This window comes from Lagenorhynchus albirostris, chromosome 9, assembly GCF_949774975.1.
Source record: "Lagenorhynchus albirostris chromosome 9, mLagAlb1.1, whole genome shotgun sequence".
Taxonomy (NCBI): domain Eukaryota; kingdom Metazoa; phylum Chordata; class Mammalia; order Artiodactyla; family Delphinidae; genus Lagenorhynchus; species Lagenorhynchus albirostris.
The window spans coordinates 24,277,216-24,293,281 of NC_083103.1; the positions used below are offsets into that span (position 1 = coordinate 24,277,216).

The 16,066-nt window shown below is 47.4% G+C and overlaps 1 protein-coding gene across 1 annotated transcript in view; it reads right to left on the bottom strand.

The window, feature by feature from the left end:
- NAT10 (N-acetyltransferase 10) overlaps positions 1–12,555 on the bottom strand; it is a 38,865-nt gene extending 26,310 nt beyond the window's left edge. The window contains exons 1-8 of the mRNA XM_060159432.1: positions 12,391–12,555; positions 10,341–10,463; positions 9,903–9,994; positions 7,597–7,768; positions 6,081–6,203; positions 4,368–4,429; positions 2,836–2,950; positions 2,630–2,737 (exon numbers count right to left, since the gene is read on the bottom strand). Of these exons, the coding sequence (XP_060015415.1) occupies positions 2,630–2,737; positions 2,836–2,950; positions 4,368–4,429; positions 6,081–6,203; positions 7,597–7,768; positions 9,903–9,994; positions 10,341–10,448 (780 nt within the window). The 5' untranslated portion in view covers positions 10,449–10,463; positions 12,391–12,555. The remainder of the gene's footprint in view (positions 1–2,629; positions 2,738–2,835; positions 2,951–4,367; positions 4,430–6,080; positions 6,204–7,596; positions 7,769–9,902; positions 9,995–10,340; positions 10,464–12,390) is intronic.
- Between the last annotated feature and the right edge of the window lie 3,511 nt (positions 12,556–16,066).

Here is a 16,066-nt window from a genome sequence, read left to right on the forward strand (position 1 = left end):
TGAGCGCACCAGGAGAACTGACCTGAGGCCTGTGTACCTGGTGACCCCTCCGCCGGGAGCACTCTCCCTGCAGAGAGCTATGTGGCTCGTTTTCTCAACTCCTTCAAGCCCACTCAAAGAGCAGCTGCTCACCAGGCCCTCTCTGACCACAAGACGGAGACCCGCAGCACCCCTCCCTCCTCCCGGCACTCCCCATCCCTCCTCGCTGCTCTTCATGTTTCCCCACCTACACGGTACCTTCTACTACAATATGTGGTTTGCTTATTTCCTTCATTCCCTGTCTTCCTCATCCCACCAGAATGTAAGCCCCAGACAGCAGGTGCGTCCCTCTTGTTTACTGCTGAGCCCCTGCCTAGAGGAGTGTCAGTGGCACTTAATGAGAAGAGGGACCATAACACTACTCAGGGGCCAGACTCTGCTCCCCACAGGGAATCTGTCCTGGGAACAGGCCATTGAGACTGGGAAGAAGGCCAGATGGTCCAGCCTGGCCTGTCTGGTCCTGAAGAAGCTGCCTTACATGACTGGGCATGGACACTCGGAAGATACCGATAAGACGCAGTCCCAGGCAGAAGGAAGGGAAGGAAGGGGAGGGGCTTCAGGAAGCCAGAGTCTCTCCAGATGGAAACACTCAGAGGGGATCCAGGTCCTACTCGCCTTAACTCGGCCTTGGCCGAACACTGTATTTTATCCTCTTGTTGTTTGCTTTAGAGTAGAAAAGTGAAGAACTCTGATAAAACATAAGTGGCAAAATCTACAAACATAATAAAAGGGTATGAAATCTGGACTAAAAATGCACTCTAAAGTAATATTCTAAAATGAAAAACCAATACAAAAAAGCAGAGTGGTTTATAAAAACAAACAAAATAACCAGTAATTATATGAAAACAGTGCCTGCTTCTCTCATAACTAAAGTAACAACAAATTGAAACAACGATCCTATGTTCCCATATCAGATTCGTAAAGACATACGAGTTTAACAGTACCCAGTGTTGGCAAAACTGCAGAGAAAAAGGCCTTTTCATACACGGTGCGGGTTCCATAACCTGGCATGACACCCGTTTTAATGCACACATACTCTACCCCAGCAATTCTCCTATTAAATTATCCTAGAGACAGTGCCCACAAATGTATCTGTAAGAATGTCCTAATAGCATTACTTATAATAGCAAAAAAGCTGGAATCAAGCCAAATGTCTAATGGGGACCACCTTCCCTTTTGCACACTTTAAAAATACCCATTTATATGCACAGAAAAAGATCCAAAAGGACACACAATAAACCGTTAACAGTAGCTGTCTCTGCAGAGCAGGACAGCCAAGGAGAAATACCACTTTCTATTTTTAATGCACACTTTCCTACTTACTGATTTTTTAAATTTTTTTGCCATGGGTCATTTATTTTCTTATAACAATACTACTGTATTATAGTTTCTCCCTCTTCTGCCCTTTCCCTGTCCTCTCTCTCACTCCCTGTCTCTGGTGATAAAGTTACCAGGAAGTGGTGAAAGCAACCCAGAGCCTGCAGCCTGGGCTGCAGAGAGAGCTGCGTGGTTGGTGATTCTACTTCCAGCATGGAAAGGGAGTCCACCCTATTGGGTCTCAGCCCCAAGTGGGCGGCATCATTGCAGCTGTTTTCCATCATGAGGGAAAAGCCCAGCGCTGAGAGAGGCCTGTGCTGCTTGGCTGGCTCAGGCTGGACCAGAACCCTGAACACACCCGACAGCTTGCAGGCCTCTGGGCCACATCCATTCAGCTCCCATCATCGCCCAGGAACCACCGGAGAAGCCAAGTTTACCAGCCCTGGCCACTTCAGGGAGCACAGAAATGCATCCTGGCAGCTCCCACCCAGCCTGCTGTCTGTACCTAGAGATCAGGTACACAGAGGATCCTCACCACACGGCCCTCATCAGCCCTCACACTAGAGCCTCCAGCTCTCCTCACTTAGGAACAAGGCATAAGCGAAAACCTTTACATCATCAAAACTTAATGAAAATGGGGGCTTCCCTGGTGGCGCAGTGGTTAAGAATCCACCTACCAATGCAGGGGACACGGGTTCGAGTTCTGGTCCGGGAAGATCCCTCATGCCGCGGAGCAATTAAGCCCGTGTGCCACAACTCCTGAGCCTGCGCTCTAGAGCCCGCGAGCCACAAGTGCTGAAGCCCGCGAGCCTAGAGCCCTTGCTCCGCAGCAAGAGAAGCCACTGCAGTGAGAAGCCCGCGCACCGCAACGAAGAGTAGCCCCAGCTCGCCGCAACTAGAGAAAGCCCACGCGCAACAGCGAAGACCCAATGCAGCCAAAAATAAATAAATTTAATAAATTTAAAAAAAATAATGAAAATGAAAGGACACAGGTCTAGCACCCCGTGCCTGTGGCGTTCCTCCATAAATGTAACCCATCTCCCCCCGACCCCCAGCTCCCTGAACTGTTAACGTGGGGAAGGGGGAGCTAATCCTGGACCACTGTTGTGAACACATGCTGCTGCTGCACGCCTGAGTGTGAGCAACAGAACAGGGAACTCGCCCTCGGAGGAGCCAAGCCTTGTTCTAACTTGGCGTCTGTCACTCTCCGCCTGCTGTCTCTCCCGTCCGTGCCGTGCAGACTGGGCTGGGGACGTTCCGAACGCACGCTCACCTGGTCTAGGGTCTTGCAGCACTCCACCAACACGCCCACAGGCTGGGTGTCCTGCAAGCTCTCCTTCAGCTCCTTCAGCTCCAGACCAGAAGGCCCAAGACTCTCCTCCTACCAGACAGGAGAGGAGGAGAAGCTTTGCCGCCACCCCGGGAGGGCCAGCACAGAAAACGCAGCCTGCCCCACGTTCCCGGCCCCTGGCAGCTCACCGGGGTCTGGGGAGGGAGGGCCTCAACGCTGGCGGCATGGGAGGAGATGGGCAGGATGTTGAGCTGGTCATCGATGGCGAGACACCTCTTACACGAGGCCAGAGAAAGAATAAACCTGAGGAACAAACCGCAGTCGTGAGGTGCTGAGGGCAGTGTCTGCACAACAAGGGAAGGGCTTTTCTCCAGGAAAATCATCTAGCCCCACGTCTCTAAGAAAGCTGGAGAAAGCCAACACCGTCATCTGGAGGGCAGTGCTGGATGATTCCCAGCCTCCTTTACGAGGCCCGAACATGCTTTATAGAGCAAACAAGCAAACGGGGAACTCCCTTAAGCGACTGATTACAAGGGCCCCTACTGTGCAGAAGCCCGCTGCTCCAGGGTGCCCCGGCCCTTCCCCCATCCTGCCAGGTTCACCCTTTAGCACTACGTGTCTCCTTGAATGGGGAACGCCAAAGCCACCCCACATGTGCTCACCAGCCACACAGGGAAACAAACGCATACACAAATGGACTGACCTTCTGCCACAAGGAGGAGAAAATAAAGGAAAGGGTGGAGGGGAAAGCTCCCTCTAGCACTATAATACAAACATTTTTGCGTGTAGCAAAACATGTGTTTGGCTATAAAATCCAAGCTTCTCCCACAACTGCAAGAAAAGGGCCTCCCGCACTACTTTCACAGGCTTCCCTTCCAGCCAGTAGCGCTGGGCGACCTCCAGGCCCACTCCTACAGAGCAGCTTCAGAGGCGATTGAAATTAGGTCGTACAGTTCACCCAGGCCAGGATTCCTAAACCTCAGCACTACTGAGATTCTGGACCAGATAATTCTTTGTTGGAGGGGCTTTTCGGTGCCTTTTAAGCTGTTCAGCGGCACCCTTGGCCTCTACCGCCACCAGCCTCCCGCCCTCACCGCAGGTCACGACCATCAAAGCGTCTCCAGACACTGCCAAGTCTCCCCAGGGGCAAAACTGCTCCAGTTGAGATCCACTGACTTAGGACATGGCTTCTTTCTTCTTAAGGTGTTTCACGTGTTGCTAACTGGCGTTCCCTAAAAAGGGGTCTGTGGTCAAATAAATTGGGGTCCCTGGTGCTGTGAGACTTTTCAGAGGTTAAAACAGGCTCACGTGAATCCTCAGAAAGGAAAAACCATATCAGCATTTCCCAGACGTACTGGACCAGAGAACCCCTTTGTCATAAGGTCCCTCTTAAACATCAGTGTTCTGTGAAACACATTTGGGAAAAGAGTGGTCCAGACAAATCACCCCTCTGACAGATGCGTAGGCTAAAAGCCAGAGCGGGAGAGAGACTTGGTAAGGGCCAGAAGCAAGATAGAATCCAGGCCCCAGCCTTCCACTCACTTTTATTGCTTCCAGTTAGCTGCACAACTACCGCTGCTATCGGGAATCTCACCATTTGGGGCTCCTGCACTATCTTCCCTGAGACAGAGCACAGCTTTCAGTTGGGTCCAAGGTGAAAATGTTCCTCCCACTGTGGCTCCCCACAGCTGAGGAAGTGAGAAACGTGCTCCAGACCCACCTCTCATTAAATCTTCCCACCACATCCTGATGGGCCTCCGTCCTGTATCTTGAATGCACGTCCTAAAAGAGACAACATCCATTAACAGAGGCACCCAAATCCCACTGAGGTTCAGCGTCCAAGTGTGAAGAAGTTCCAGCAAACAGCCCTGGGATAAAAGAGGCACCAGTGATGCTACTAGAAACAACATCTACTCCTACCTAACCTGCCATGCGAAACTGGCCGGATGCGATCTGCTGCAGCAAGACTCAGACACTAAATGCAATGTTTCTTACCACAACAAATGTCCCCTCACCTCACCTTTGACTGTTCCCACATTTTATCCAGCAGCACAAAACATATTCACTCGTTCAATAAAATGCACATGCCAACGCCAGACAAGCTGGGCACACACCGGTGTTTAGTAAAGCATGAAACCTATTCTCCTGAAGCTTACAGTCAAATGGTTGGACGGAGAAAAACAAGTAAATAGATACAAATTTTGGCAAATGCTATGAATGAGAAACAGGGTGCAGGGGCAGCCAATGGGGGGGTGGGGAGGGGGAATACTTATATAGGGTAGAGAGGGAAGGCCCTCTGAGTTGGTAAGCAGGCAGCCAAGTAAGAGAGGGAGGAGGAACAAACAAAGTGACGTGGGCACAGACATTCGCTCACTCACAGATATTTCAGGAGGGCTTACTAAAGGCCAGGCACCCTTCCAGGACCAGGGAATACACCAGGGAGGAAAGCAAAGTCCCTGCTCCCATAAAGTTTGGAGACTGGCACGGGAAGCCAGACAATAAACAAATAAATGTCTAACTTTAGGTGGCTGTACCATGCTTTGAAGCAAAATAAAACAGGTTGAGGAGTGACAGGCCAACCACATATGCTACACAGGGTGTGAGAGAGGCCGCACCGAGGAAGTGGTATCTTGGCAGGGACTGGAACGCAGCGAGGAAGTGAGCCAGCAGACACTCCGTGGAAACGGCGTGAAGGCCCTCAGGTGATAGTCTGCTGAGGGGAGAGGGCGCACCTGAAGACCTCCGAGGAGGCCGGAGGGGCTGGGGCCGATGGGGCGACAGGAAGCAGGCACTGAGATCTGAAGGAAGTCCACTTCACCGGGCGGATGCAGCTCATGAAACCCTGAGGCCAAGCCTAACAGTTCCTGAGCAGCTGGCAATGTACATTGACTCCAAACCTGCGGCTCAACGCACCCATGTGGCAGAACCAGCTCTCATCCAGGGAAACCCTTCCAGCCACTCCCTCAGCTGGGGCAAAATAAAAATACCCCCCCACCCCCTGGAGTCAAAGTTTCTGCCAGTCCGGGAGCGGGACAGCAATTCTCCTCCACTACCCATTAGGGTGAGGGCAGGTGAGGACGTCTGTGCGTGGTCCCCTTTTTGTAGTACACAAATGTAAGCACTGGCGTGGCTCTCTGTGGGATACTGTTTTAGAAATTGAACTACACAACAGCTGCATCATGTCTGAATCTCACTGGTGTAGAATCTGCAAATGCCTGAGAGCAAAAGCAAAATTCACAGATTCCTAAGCACACCCAGGGCCACTGAGGCTTCTCTGCAGAAAATTCCTCATTAGCTCCAAAGAGCTCCCAGCCTAGAAATTATACTGACCGCTCACTGGAGTTGCTCAGTAGGAGTTCTTAAAAGAAAGCAGCAAAAACACAGATTGATTTGAACCACCACAATCAAGTTAAAGAAAAAAACAGACACTTACCATGGTCATCGTGTACAACTGCTTGAGTGAGTTCATGGTCCGTAGGAGGATAACCACCAGCCCACCACCTTCCACTGTCTCTACAGTCCTGGCCAGCAAGTTTGGAGTCAAAGCTTCAAAATCCTGGAAAAAGGAAACCTTAGAACTGGCTGCAAAGAGCACCCACTGGGAAGCTTAATGAGGGGCCAGGCGATAAGGTACAAGGAGGGCTTCAGAGTACAAACTCAACACCATACCCCGTACCTGACTTACCAGGACACACACACACACACACACACACACACGCACACACACACAGTCCCTTACTCAGGGGACCACAGAAGAGAGTCCAGCCCTGGAGAAGAAGTATACCCGGTTTTACATGTCAAAGTGTTTCCCGTAATCCCTCATAAAATCTTATTTGGAAAGAAGTCCTCCAATCCACACTGATTCACACTTGAATTTCAGAAATACCTCACACGCATTTTCTGCTCTGTTCATAGATGGAAACTGTCTGACAAAACTCAACTGCACCACATGGGGGAGCCGCTGCCTAAAGGAGCCACCATCACTTCACCTGGTAACTAGTGAGCAGAAGCAGCTCCCTACCAGTCAGCGATGGGGTGAGAACAGGCAAAACGCTCTTTTCAGCCTCCAAGGTGGGTTGTAAGCCAGCAGTGTATGGACAGCCCACTGGAATGCGGAAAGGAAAAACTAGAACTCCTATTCAAAATTTCCCACCTCATTTCTTAATTTATATTTTAAAACGTATGTTTTATGATGCACGTAATCATAGTAGTGCATGCATATAATAAATACATATCAAACTGTGGGAACCTGTGCTTAAATGTGAGGATTTGTGCTTAAATGTTTTCTTTGGTGGGTGGGGCTGGGGCAGGGGGAGGGGGCGGGCGGCGGATGGAGTCACAGGTGCCAAAGAATCAAAGAACAAAACAAAGACCACCAGAGCTCAAAACAAAGAAAAATGTGAAACTTAATCTATCAACTTGCCAGGCAAGAGAAAATATATACCAGTGAAGAAACTCACCAGCTGCTTCTCTGAGGGGAGAAAGCGAGGAGACTTTAAGGACGAGAAGGGCAATGATAGGGGTGGTTATTCGGTCAAGCACTCTGGATAGGACGTCCGAGTACTCGGGTCCGTCCCTAGTTAGCTAAAACAAGTCCCACTGCTCTCTGGTCACAAAAGTCTTCAGTTAGTTCTAATAGGGATCTGGGGTGCTAGGGTCACTCAAAGTTCAGTGCTTTACCAAGCTGGTTAGACCCAGTTGTGATGGAGTGTCACTGCCAGTTTGGTTATCCCTAGACAAGTGCTGCTTTTGGTAGAAAATGCTCTTTTAATGTTGGTGAGTTATCCAGTTCCTGTGGAAAGTGGCCAAGTCCTCCACAGATGAAGCTTTGGGGCAGGGAGTACACGTGACTCCTCTCCGCTCTGTACACCTGTCCTTGTGGGTGACCAAGCAGCCCAGGCACTCCCTAGCACTCTGACTCCAGTCACGGGCTGGGGCAAGTCACCTACCTGGAGAACACACATGCCAAACGTATTGCCCAGGATCTTGTGGGTCTCATTGTAGTAGCAGTAGCGAATGTTTGTGGCAGCTACGAAGAGTTCAAAGGGGTCATCTTGCTTTATGTTCAGCGTCCCGCTCTTTATTTTTTTCTGCAGCTGTCGCATTCTTTTCTTCCGATGACTGCAATCACCCCCCATCCCATGAAAGCCAGTTAACCAGAGAGGCTAGAGTTGGGAGCAGGGGATAGGCTCAACGATCACCCACTTAGACCTTCAGAGCTAGAAGGGAACTTGGAAATCATAATGCTCATCCCCTCACTCTAAAGCTGAAGGAAATGAAAGAGGCATTAGAGCAGATGGGCTTCGGAGGGAGACAGTGTAAGTCTGTGTGAGAACCCTGCCATTTTGATACTTCACTTTACAAAAAGGGTAATGGGAGTCCCTAAACCTCACATTCAGCCAAAGCTTGAAAGCAAACCTTAGTGGCCTCATTACCTCAGTCTCAAGCCAATGCTTCAACCACACAGCACTGCTTCCCAGAGAACCTGGGAGGGGCACTGTGATGGCGGGTTACTTTATTCATTTTTCCTAAATGAATTCATCCACTTCCTTCCCAGATGGTGGGATCAAGTCCTCAAGGGCAGCTCTAATCTAAGACAATACTGATAGAGGATATAAGGGTTGGAACGGAATCTGGACGTCTCCCAGAAATCCCTGAACTTTTCTTTTGTCTTAAAAAACTCTGAATACCTAACTGTCAATTAACTGTTTCTTTTAGAGAAAACAGAGAACGAGAAAACTCCAGAATCAAGGGTTACAGCAAACCAAAATTTTATCATAGTTCTCTAACTGAATAGTAGAGCCAAGGCCTTCCCCCTGGGGCTCCACTTCCTCAGCCCATGACTTAGCATCAGCCTTAATCTAATGCTCAAGACAGGGGCAGGAGAGCTATAAGAGGCACAGAAGAGATTTTTAAAAGTGAAAGCAGGTGGGTTAAGTTTGAAAGGCAAATCTGCCCAAAACACTGTAAACTGCCCAATTTCGCAGGGGGTTTCCCCACAGCAGAGTCCGCCCCAGAGACACATATACTGGGGGATAAAGGAGGGAGAAGAGGCCCAAGGACAGAACCACACAGGTGAGCTGGATTTAGGGAAGGAGATGAGCTCGGGGAGAGAGAAGAGCTCAGGAAGGTAGTCTGAGTGTCACAGAAGCAAAGAAAGGAGAGCATTTCCGAGGTGACTTTATAATGGTTTATCTGCCAAGGAACAGCACCCCCACACCCCAAACTCCTCCACACACACAGTCATAGGCAGAACTGCCAGGTTTCTAGTAGGTGACCCACCCCACCTCCTCTGGCCCAGGGCTGGATGTCTTTCCAAAAGAATTTGGGAGAAAGACTGATTTCTGTGTCGTTGGACCCAAACCACGTAAAACTCAAGTGGTGTTTCTGCGATGGGCACCATAGAAGGCAGAAAGCTGCCCTGAAGTGGGAAAAGAACAGAGCAGACACGCAGAGATGAGAGACTGAGCAAGGACCAGAGCGTCAGCACTGCGGCTCTACACCACTCCCGCGGAAGAGCTGAAATCTCATCCCCGTAGGCTTCAGGAGCTAGCCCGTATACTGCCGACCCTTGAGAAACCTGGGGGTTAACTTGCATCTAACTTAAGAGTCGGCCCCTCCGCAACCGCAGCTCCTCCACATCACAGGATTCAACCAACCACGGACCACGCGGTACTGTAGTATTTACTACTGAAAAACATCCGTGTGTAAGTGGAGCCCTGCAGTTCTAATCCACATTGTTCAAGGGTCAACTGTACTTCAACAAATTCCCCTTGTGCCTAAGTGTGTTTGTGTTGGAGGTCTGCTCTTTACTATATAAGAAGTCTTAAGTCCACAACTTCAAAAAATAAGAACAGCAAATTGTCAAAAACAGCAGTGAACTACTAGAGGAAGAGCTCTGAAAAAAAGGAGAAAGGGGGAAACGTTGTTGCATTAGGCATCAGGTCGTTGGTAACTTCCAAGAGCAACTGAAGGAACCTGCATTATTAGAGGGGCTTGATCAGCTGAGAAAACTCGTGTGCAGAAAGCAAGGAATTGGGCTGGGGACTGAAAAGAGCATGAAAAGGATCTGAAATTTATTGTCAGGAATGAAGAAAGGGCATCAGCTCTATTATTTTTCTCTACTAGAAGTGTCCTCAGAGATAGCACCTTCATTAAGAATCCCTGAAAAACCACGTCAAAGAATCATTTCCTAGCATTTAACTAACAAGCAGGGATGGGAAGTGGGATGGGACGCTCAGAGGGCACGGCTTACCTGCTAAACCCCAGCTCTTTCTTATAACACCACAGCACAGAAGGCCGAGCCTTCACAGTTGCTCTGGACAACATGTGATGGAGTATGACCACCTGCCAAAGAAAAAAGCCATAGCATCTCAGGACCAAAAGAGACCTCCGGGACAGCCAGGCCCGAGACCACAAGGCAAGCAGTGCCCAGGTGGGGACTAGAAGCCAGTGCACATACACTTACCCTTGCACTCAGTCCACCACACCACAAATCAAAAGCTGTTAACCTGTCTGTTAATAATTCTAAATACTGAGTATTTATCACTTCCAATAAGTAAAAGAATGTTCCCACTAGGCATTTCACTTAAAGAAAACCAGTCATTATGTGTGAAACCCCAGAGTATCTGTAACATGCTGACTCTTTGGGACAGGATACAAAGTAAGTCAGGGAGCATTTACCAGGTCTTACCTGATCCTTTCCTCGATCTCCGACCACAACAAAGAGAGACCTCTGCCGCTCAGCTATCCCATTCTCAATGAGAATCCGGATTCGGTTATCCACTTTCTTCCGATGCATGGTGAAAAACTATCACTAAAACAGAAGGAAAAGACACAACTGGACATGAACATCCAGGTTCTGCGTGAGGAACATTAGCTGGCCGCCTCCTGTGGGGCTGGGAGGCTGAGCTAAGGCACATTTATAAGTATCATCTTATTGAACCCTCAAACAGCTCCCTAGGGAAGACATCGGTCTCATTTTTTAAATTACGAAACTTAGGCTTGAAAGGTGAAGAAAATGTTCCCTTGGCATGGGAAGTCAACAGGGAAGCTTTAATTCACCCCCCTATGGAGGAGTTTTTCAAAAATCGGAAACAATGTTCAAAAAAAGAATGATTAAAATGTATGATATATCTATGGGAAAATAAAGTGGTTTTCAAAAAAATTTGTTCAAAATCATTTTCATATGTTATCTAAGGATATGGATACAGATACTTATTAGAGGATAACATGGCAGGATATGCGTGTACATAATATATATATAGAAAAAAAGACTGGAAGAAAACACCAAAATGTAAAGTAGTTATTTATGGATGGTGAGATAACAGATGATTCTTATTTTGTTCTTTTGTTTTTTTGGAGTTTTGTGGGTTTTTTTTTAATTCACATATATTACTAACAAAGTCAGGAAAAGAAATCAATTGACTATTACTATGATGGAACGTGGCCATCTGTTTCCTCAAAGGAGGGAAAACTATACTGAAGCCTGTACAGAGAGATTTCAAAAGTTATTGTGATTACATATGATAGAACATTGCATCATTATAATAAATACACCAAAGAAACATCAAAAATATCAATTATGCTTCTACAATGTAAAAGTAAAAATAACATGTTACTTAGAAGCTCCAGTGCTTGCTGCATTCTAATTCTACACCTAAAGCTCATTAACTGAAACTTAACCCTGCCTTAATTGTCTTTCTAACCTCTCAATCCAAACATAGATTTTAGCAGTTCGATCTTACTGTAAAACACTACGTCATAATCAATAGCTCCTATTTTATAAAGAGAAGACCAAGTATAAATACTCAAGTACCCCAAGGAAGAAAAGTGACGGAGACAGGATTCACATGCAGGCCTCCCCTGATTCCAAAGCCTGAACCCTTTCCAGTTCACCAACCTGACCAGCTTGTCAGCTGAGTTGCGGGCCACACAAAGACCCCACAACCAATCAACAACTAATTATTGCTTTTTGTTCTAGTTACTGTGGGAGCCCCAGAAGTAGTACCAGATAAAGCCTTGACTTCGAGGAGCTTTCATTTTCCTTAAAGAAAATATTTAAGAGAAAGAAATGAGGGATAATCTGTCTAAAGACAGACAAATTAGATGTAAAACTAATTGCTACAGTGGTCTGATGGAAGTCTGAGATTACTGTGGGCTGGAGTTGCCATGGAAGGCTTAATGGATGAGGAGGGCCTTGAAAGAAGAGAAAGAGGATTATTTTTCATTCATCTATTAGTCTAAGAAATATACATAGCATCTATGTGCCAGGCACCACTCCAGGTGCACTGGCAAACAAAACAAAGTCCTGAATGTGCCTGCAGAATACGGAGTATAAACGAATGAGCAGAGTGAAGTAGCTAAGAGCGTGGGAGGATCTAGATGAAATCAGACTGCCTCAGTTCAGTGCCAGGTGCTGCAATCAGGAACTGTGGGCAAGCTCCGCAGAAAGCAAACGTGTTGTCACCCACCCACTCGCCCCACCCCACCCCCAGAGCCCCTAGAGGATGGAGATCAAGCCACGCAACCCGCCAGAGCTCTCGAGAAGCACTCCCGAGAGTGGCCGCCTACTGGGGAAGAGGGTCCTGTTATCTAGGAGCGCCCGGGTGGGGCGGCAGTCGGCATGGGCCGGGCATCAGCACGGATGCAGAGCCTTCGTCCTGGAGCCAGTCTCCTCCGGGCCCAAGAAGGACACGGACACCGACCTCGGCACCCATCCCCAGCCATCCCGTGATGGGTACCTGCGCCCAGAGCCGGGCGGACTCCAGCCAGGAGCGAAGAGGAAGCACGTGGGGGGGGTCACCGAACTTCTGCGGGAGAAGCGGGCGCAACGGGCTGCCCCTAGCGGATGCCTGGTCGCCGACTCTCACAGTTTGCCTCCCTCGGCAACGCCCGTCCAGCTCAGGCGCCCGTAGGCGGTGCGTGCGCTGGCGAACTAACGGAGCGGAGACGGCGAGCGAGAGGGGACCTTTTCCACCCCTGTCCCTGCGTGATGACGTCATGGACCCAGGAGGCGGGGCTGCAGCAACTGCGGCTGCGCGGTTTACTCTCTGCCCGCCGTAGCTGTGGTGCGCGTTGTAAGTTGCCTCTTCGTATCAAAATTAAGAGACCGTGACTACGGAGGGCAGAGTAAGCAGATGCCCGCACCCGCAGGGCCTGTCAGTGCGCTGGGGCCAGCTCGGGTGCCCAGACAGGTCCGGGGCAGCACACGGTAAGTGGTCTGGGGTTTTCAGTGTTAGCCTGGTTATGCGAGATGACTGGCTCCGGGGATCTGTGCGTAATTTTGACAGTCCTCTTACTTTAACTATTTTAATGTGATAAGATGGGGAAACTCGATCAGCAGAGCTGTCATTCAGCTCACTTGACCCTCCCCATCCTCAGTAATGACCTTGTAGACCTCTCTGGCATTCCGTAGATTTTCTACCCACCATTGCTGCTCCTGTACTTTGGCAGGCTGCCTTTAGGCCTGTATCTGGCTGTCAAATGCTGTTGTTCTGAAAACCAGCTCTGAGGCTCTGCTTTCGTTACTTCCCCTCCCCCCCCACCCACCCTCGGACGAACTCGGTCAAGCGGTTGACTTGAAGGGCCACCTATGTAGTTATGGTTTTTTTGGCCAGATCGTTGAATTTAACAAATCCAACTGCTTGCTCAACATTTCTCGATGCCTCAGTCAGAAAGTTGAAGCCGAATTCATTTGCCTTTCTTCCTTAAACTCCTTCCTCAAAGCAGAATGTAATTCTCTACCTCCAAATCTAATGTAATCAGCAGCACCGCCCATCGTATTTTTTTGTAATTCCCTCAACAAAATGTCAATATGCTAGACACAACAGATAGTGACCAAAACAGTCCTATCTCCTGTGAAACTTACAGTCTAGGTAAGAAAAAAGTGTTAAGAAAAAAGTATCCAGTGAGTAAAAAATAAGGCACTGCTTTAGAGGTGGACTTGGAAGGACTCTGAAGTGGTGACTTGGAGTAAGACCTGAATTTAGAAAGAATGAGCCTTAAGAACAATGGAGTGAAAAGCTTTCCCATGCATTAAGTGTAACACATGAAGACTCCAAGATGGAAAAAGTCTCAGCAAAGCAGCCAGTGTGACCAGAGTACAGTGAGCAAAGGGAAAAATGGTAGGAAACTAGACCAGATAATTGAAGGGCACATGGACCACAGATTTGAATTCTACGTGTGATGGGAAACCACAGGGGTCTGAGTAACAGGGAAGTGACAAAATCTGATTTGCCCTTTTAAAAGGCTCAATCTGGCTGCTATGCAAAAAACTATACTACAGGAGAGCAAGAGTAGAAACACAGAGAACCGTTATAAGCTACTGTAGCTACCTGTTCTGATGTGGTGGTCACAAAGTGCTAGTAGACTCAGGATATATTTTCAAGGTAGAACCACATGTAGATTTGCTTAAGGACTATAGATACAAGGTATGAAAGGGAATCAAAGATACGAGCAACTGGATGTAGGTTCATCAAGAAATCAATTTCGAATACTCGACATTCAAAGCAAGATATTAAAGTAGGAGTTTGTTTTGGGGAGTTTGGGACCTAGAACTACTTGGGTGACTAAAATGCTGATTGTAGTCAAAGTCCTGGGATTGGATAAGATCAGCTAGGGAAGAATGTTAGCTAGGGATGAAGTCTGTAACCAAGGCCTGGAGAACTCAGCAAAGGATACTGAGCAGTGGCCAGTTAGATAGGAAATATGTAGAATCCCATTTACTACCACCCTCCACTTTATGTTGTAACCGTTTCTTACATGGGCTACTCCAATAGCCATCTCTTGCACCATATTATTTTGTTCTCAACACTGCACTGTTTTGGGGGGGGTGGTTTTGTTGTTGCGTTGTTTTTGCTGCTCCACGAGGCTTGCAAGATCTTAGTTCCCCAACCAGGGACTGAACCCGGGCCCACAGCAGTGAAAGCACAGAGTCCTAGCCACTGGACCACAGTGGAATTCCATGCACTGAATGTTCTTAAATGGCAATTTTATTAGGTGACCCACCATCCTCTCCCCCCCAACCCCACCCCCTATACACACAGCTTAGAAATCTTGTTTCCAACTGTTAGAGACAAAACTTAACATGGAATAGAACTTACAAAGCTATTCTTAGTAGCCCTTACTGTTGCTTCAGCTTCCTTCTAGCTCTACTAAATCTGTACTCTTTTCACTTGAGCGAGAGAGCCTTTCTCAGTCACTGGAGACTGGACTTGGGACATGTGGTTCTCTCCCCTTCTTTACTAGTTTACTACTCCTCATCCTTCAAGTCTTAATTACTCCTCTCAAAAAAGTCTTTCCTGATCATTTTAACTGGGTCCTATCCTATCATGGCCTTAATATCTATCATCAACCATATTGCTCCATAATGGCTTTTGCCATACCTCAGTGTCATCACGTCAATATCTTTGATCAAACTGTTCAATGAAAGCAGGAACCACAGTGATTCTGTCACCACTGAATGCTTAGTGCTTGGAATGGTGGCCTGGCAAAGAGTACCCATATTTACTGAATGAAGCGTTAGTTTACTGACTTAATACAGTGGCTCCCTAATAAACACACCGTACTTAAAGAAAACCAATATTAGAAGTTAAGAACACAACACTAAAAATTGTCTTTACTAAATCAGGTGGTCTTTCACTACTTACAAACTTAAGGAGCCAGTCTTCTGCATGGGACTGGATTAGGCTTCAGAACAGCTGTTAAAGTAAGGTACTGAAATCCCAATTGAGAAGAATGTAGTAGTCTAACAAGTAAGTAAGGCAAGGCTACCAGAGATTTAAATTTTTTCCTCTCCTCTCACAAGTAGCACTTCTTCACTTAGAGCTTTGCTTGATGGTATAAACAACTAAAGCAAACTTCACTCAAGGACAATAAGGTATCAGGTTTTAATATAATTTAATCTAATGTAATTTAAAACATTCACTAGTCTTTACCAGTAGTTTTGTAGAATTCAAAATGGGAAAGGGTATAGAGATGAGGCTTAACAAATTACTTTAATATTCCTGAGGGGTCTCCCTCCCCATTAACTCTTTTAGAAGGGATAAGCTCAAGGGCAATACTGATTCTTTTGATATAACTTATAGTCAATAAAACTTCAGAGTTCTTAATAAGAACTCAACTGGGATGGGGATTCAGAAGCTTAAAGATGAACTGAAGGGTTTTAACTGTGCTTACCTGTATCCCATTTCCCCTAATAAGATATATTACTGAAAATATAATGAACAATACAAATTTCCTAAGACACTTAGGCTGACTACTCAACTACCTTCTACATTTTATGAACTGCTTGTCGACAGAACATCTCAGTGCATGAGCCTTCTGAGAATAAACACACATTCTCATGTCTCTAAGTGAAGTCTCCCACATAACAGAGTCATATACATAGGAGACAAAAAAACTGCAGAAGCTAACTGA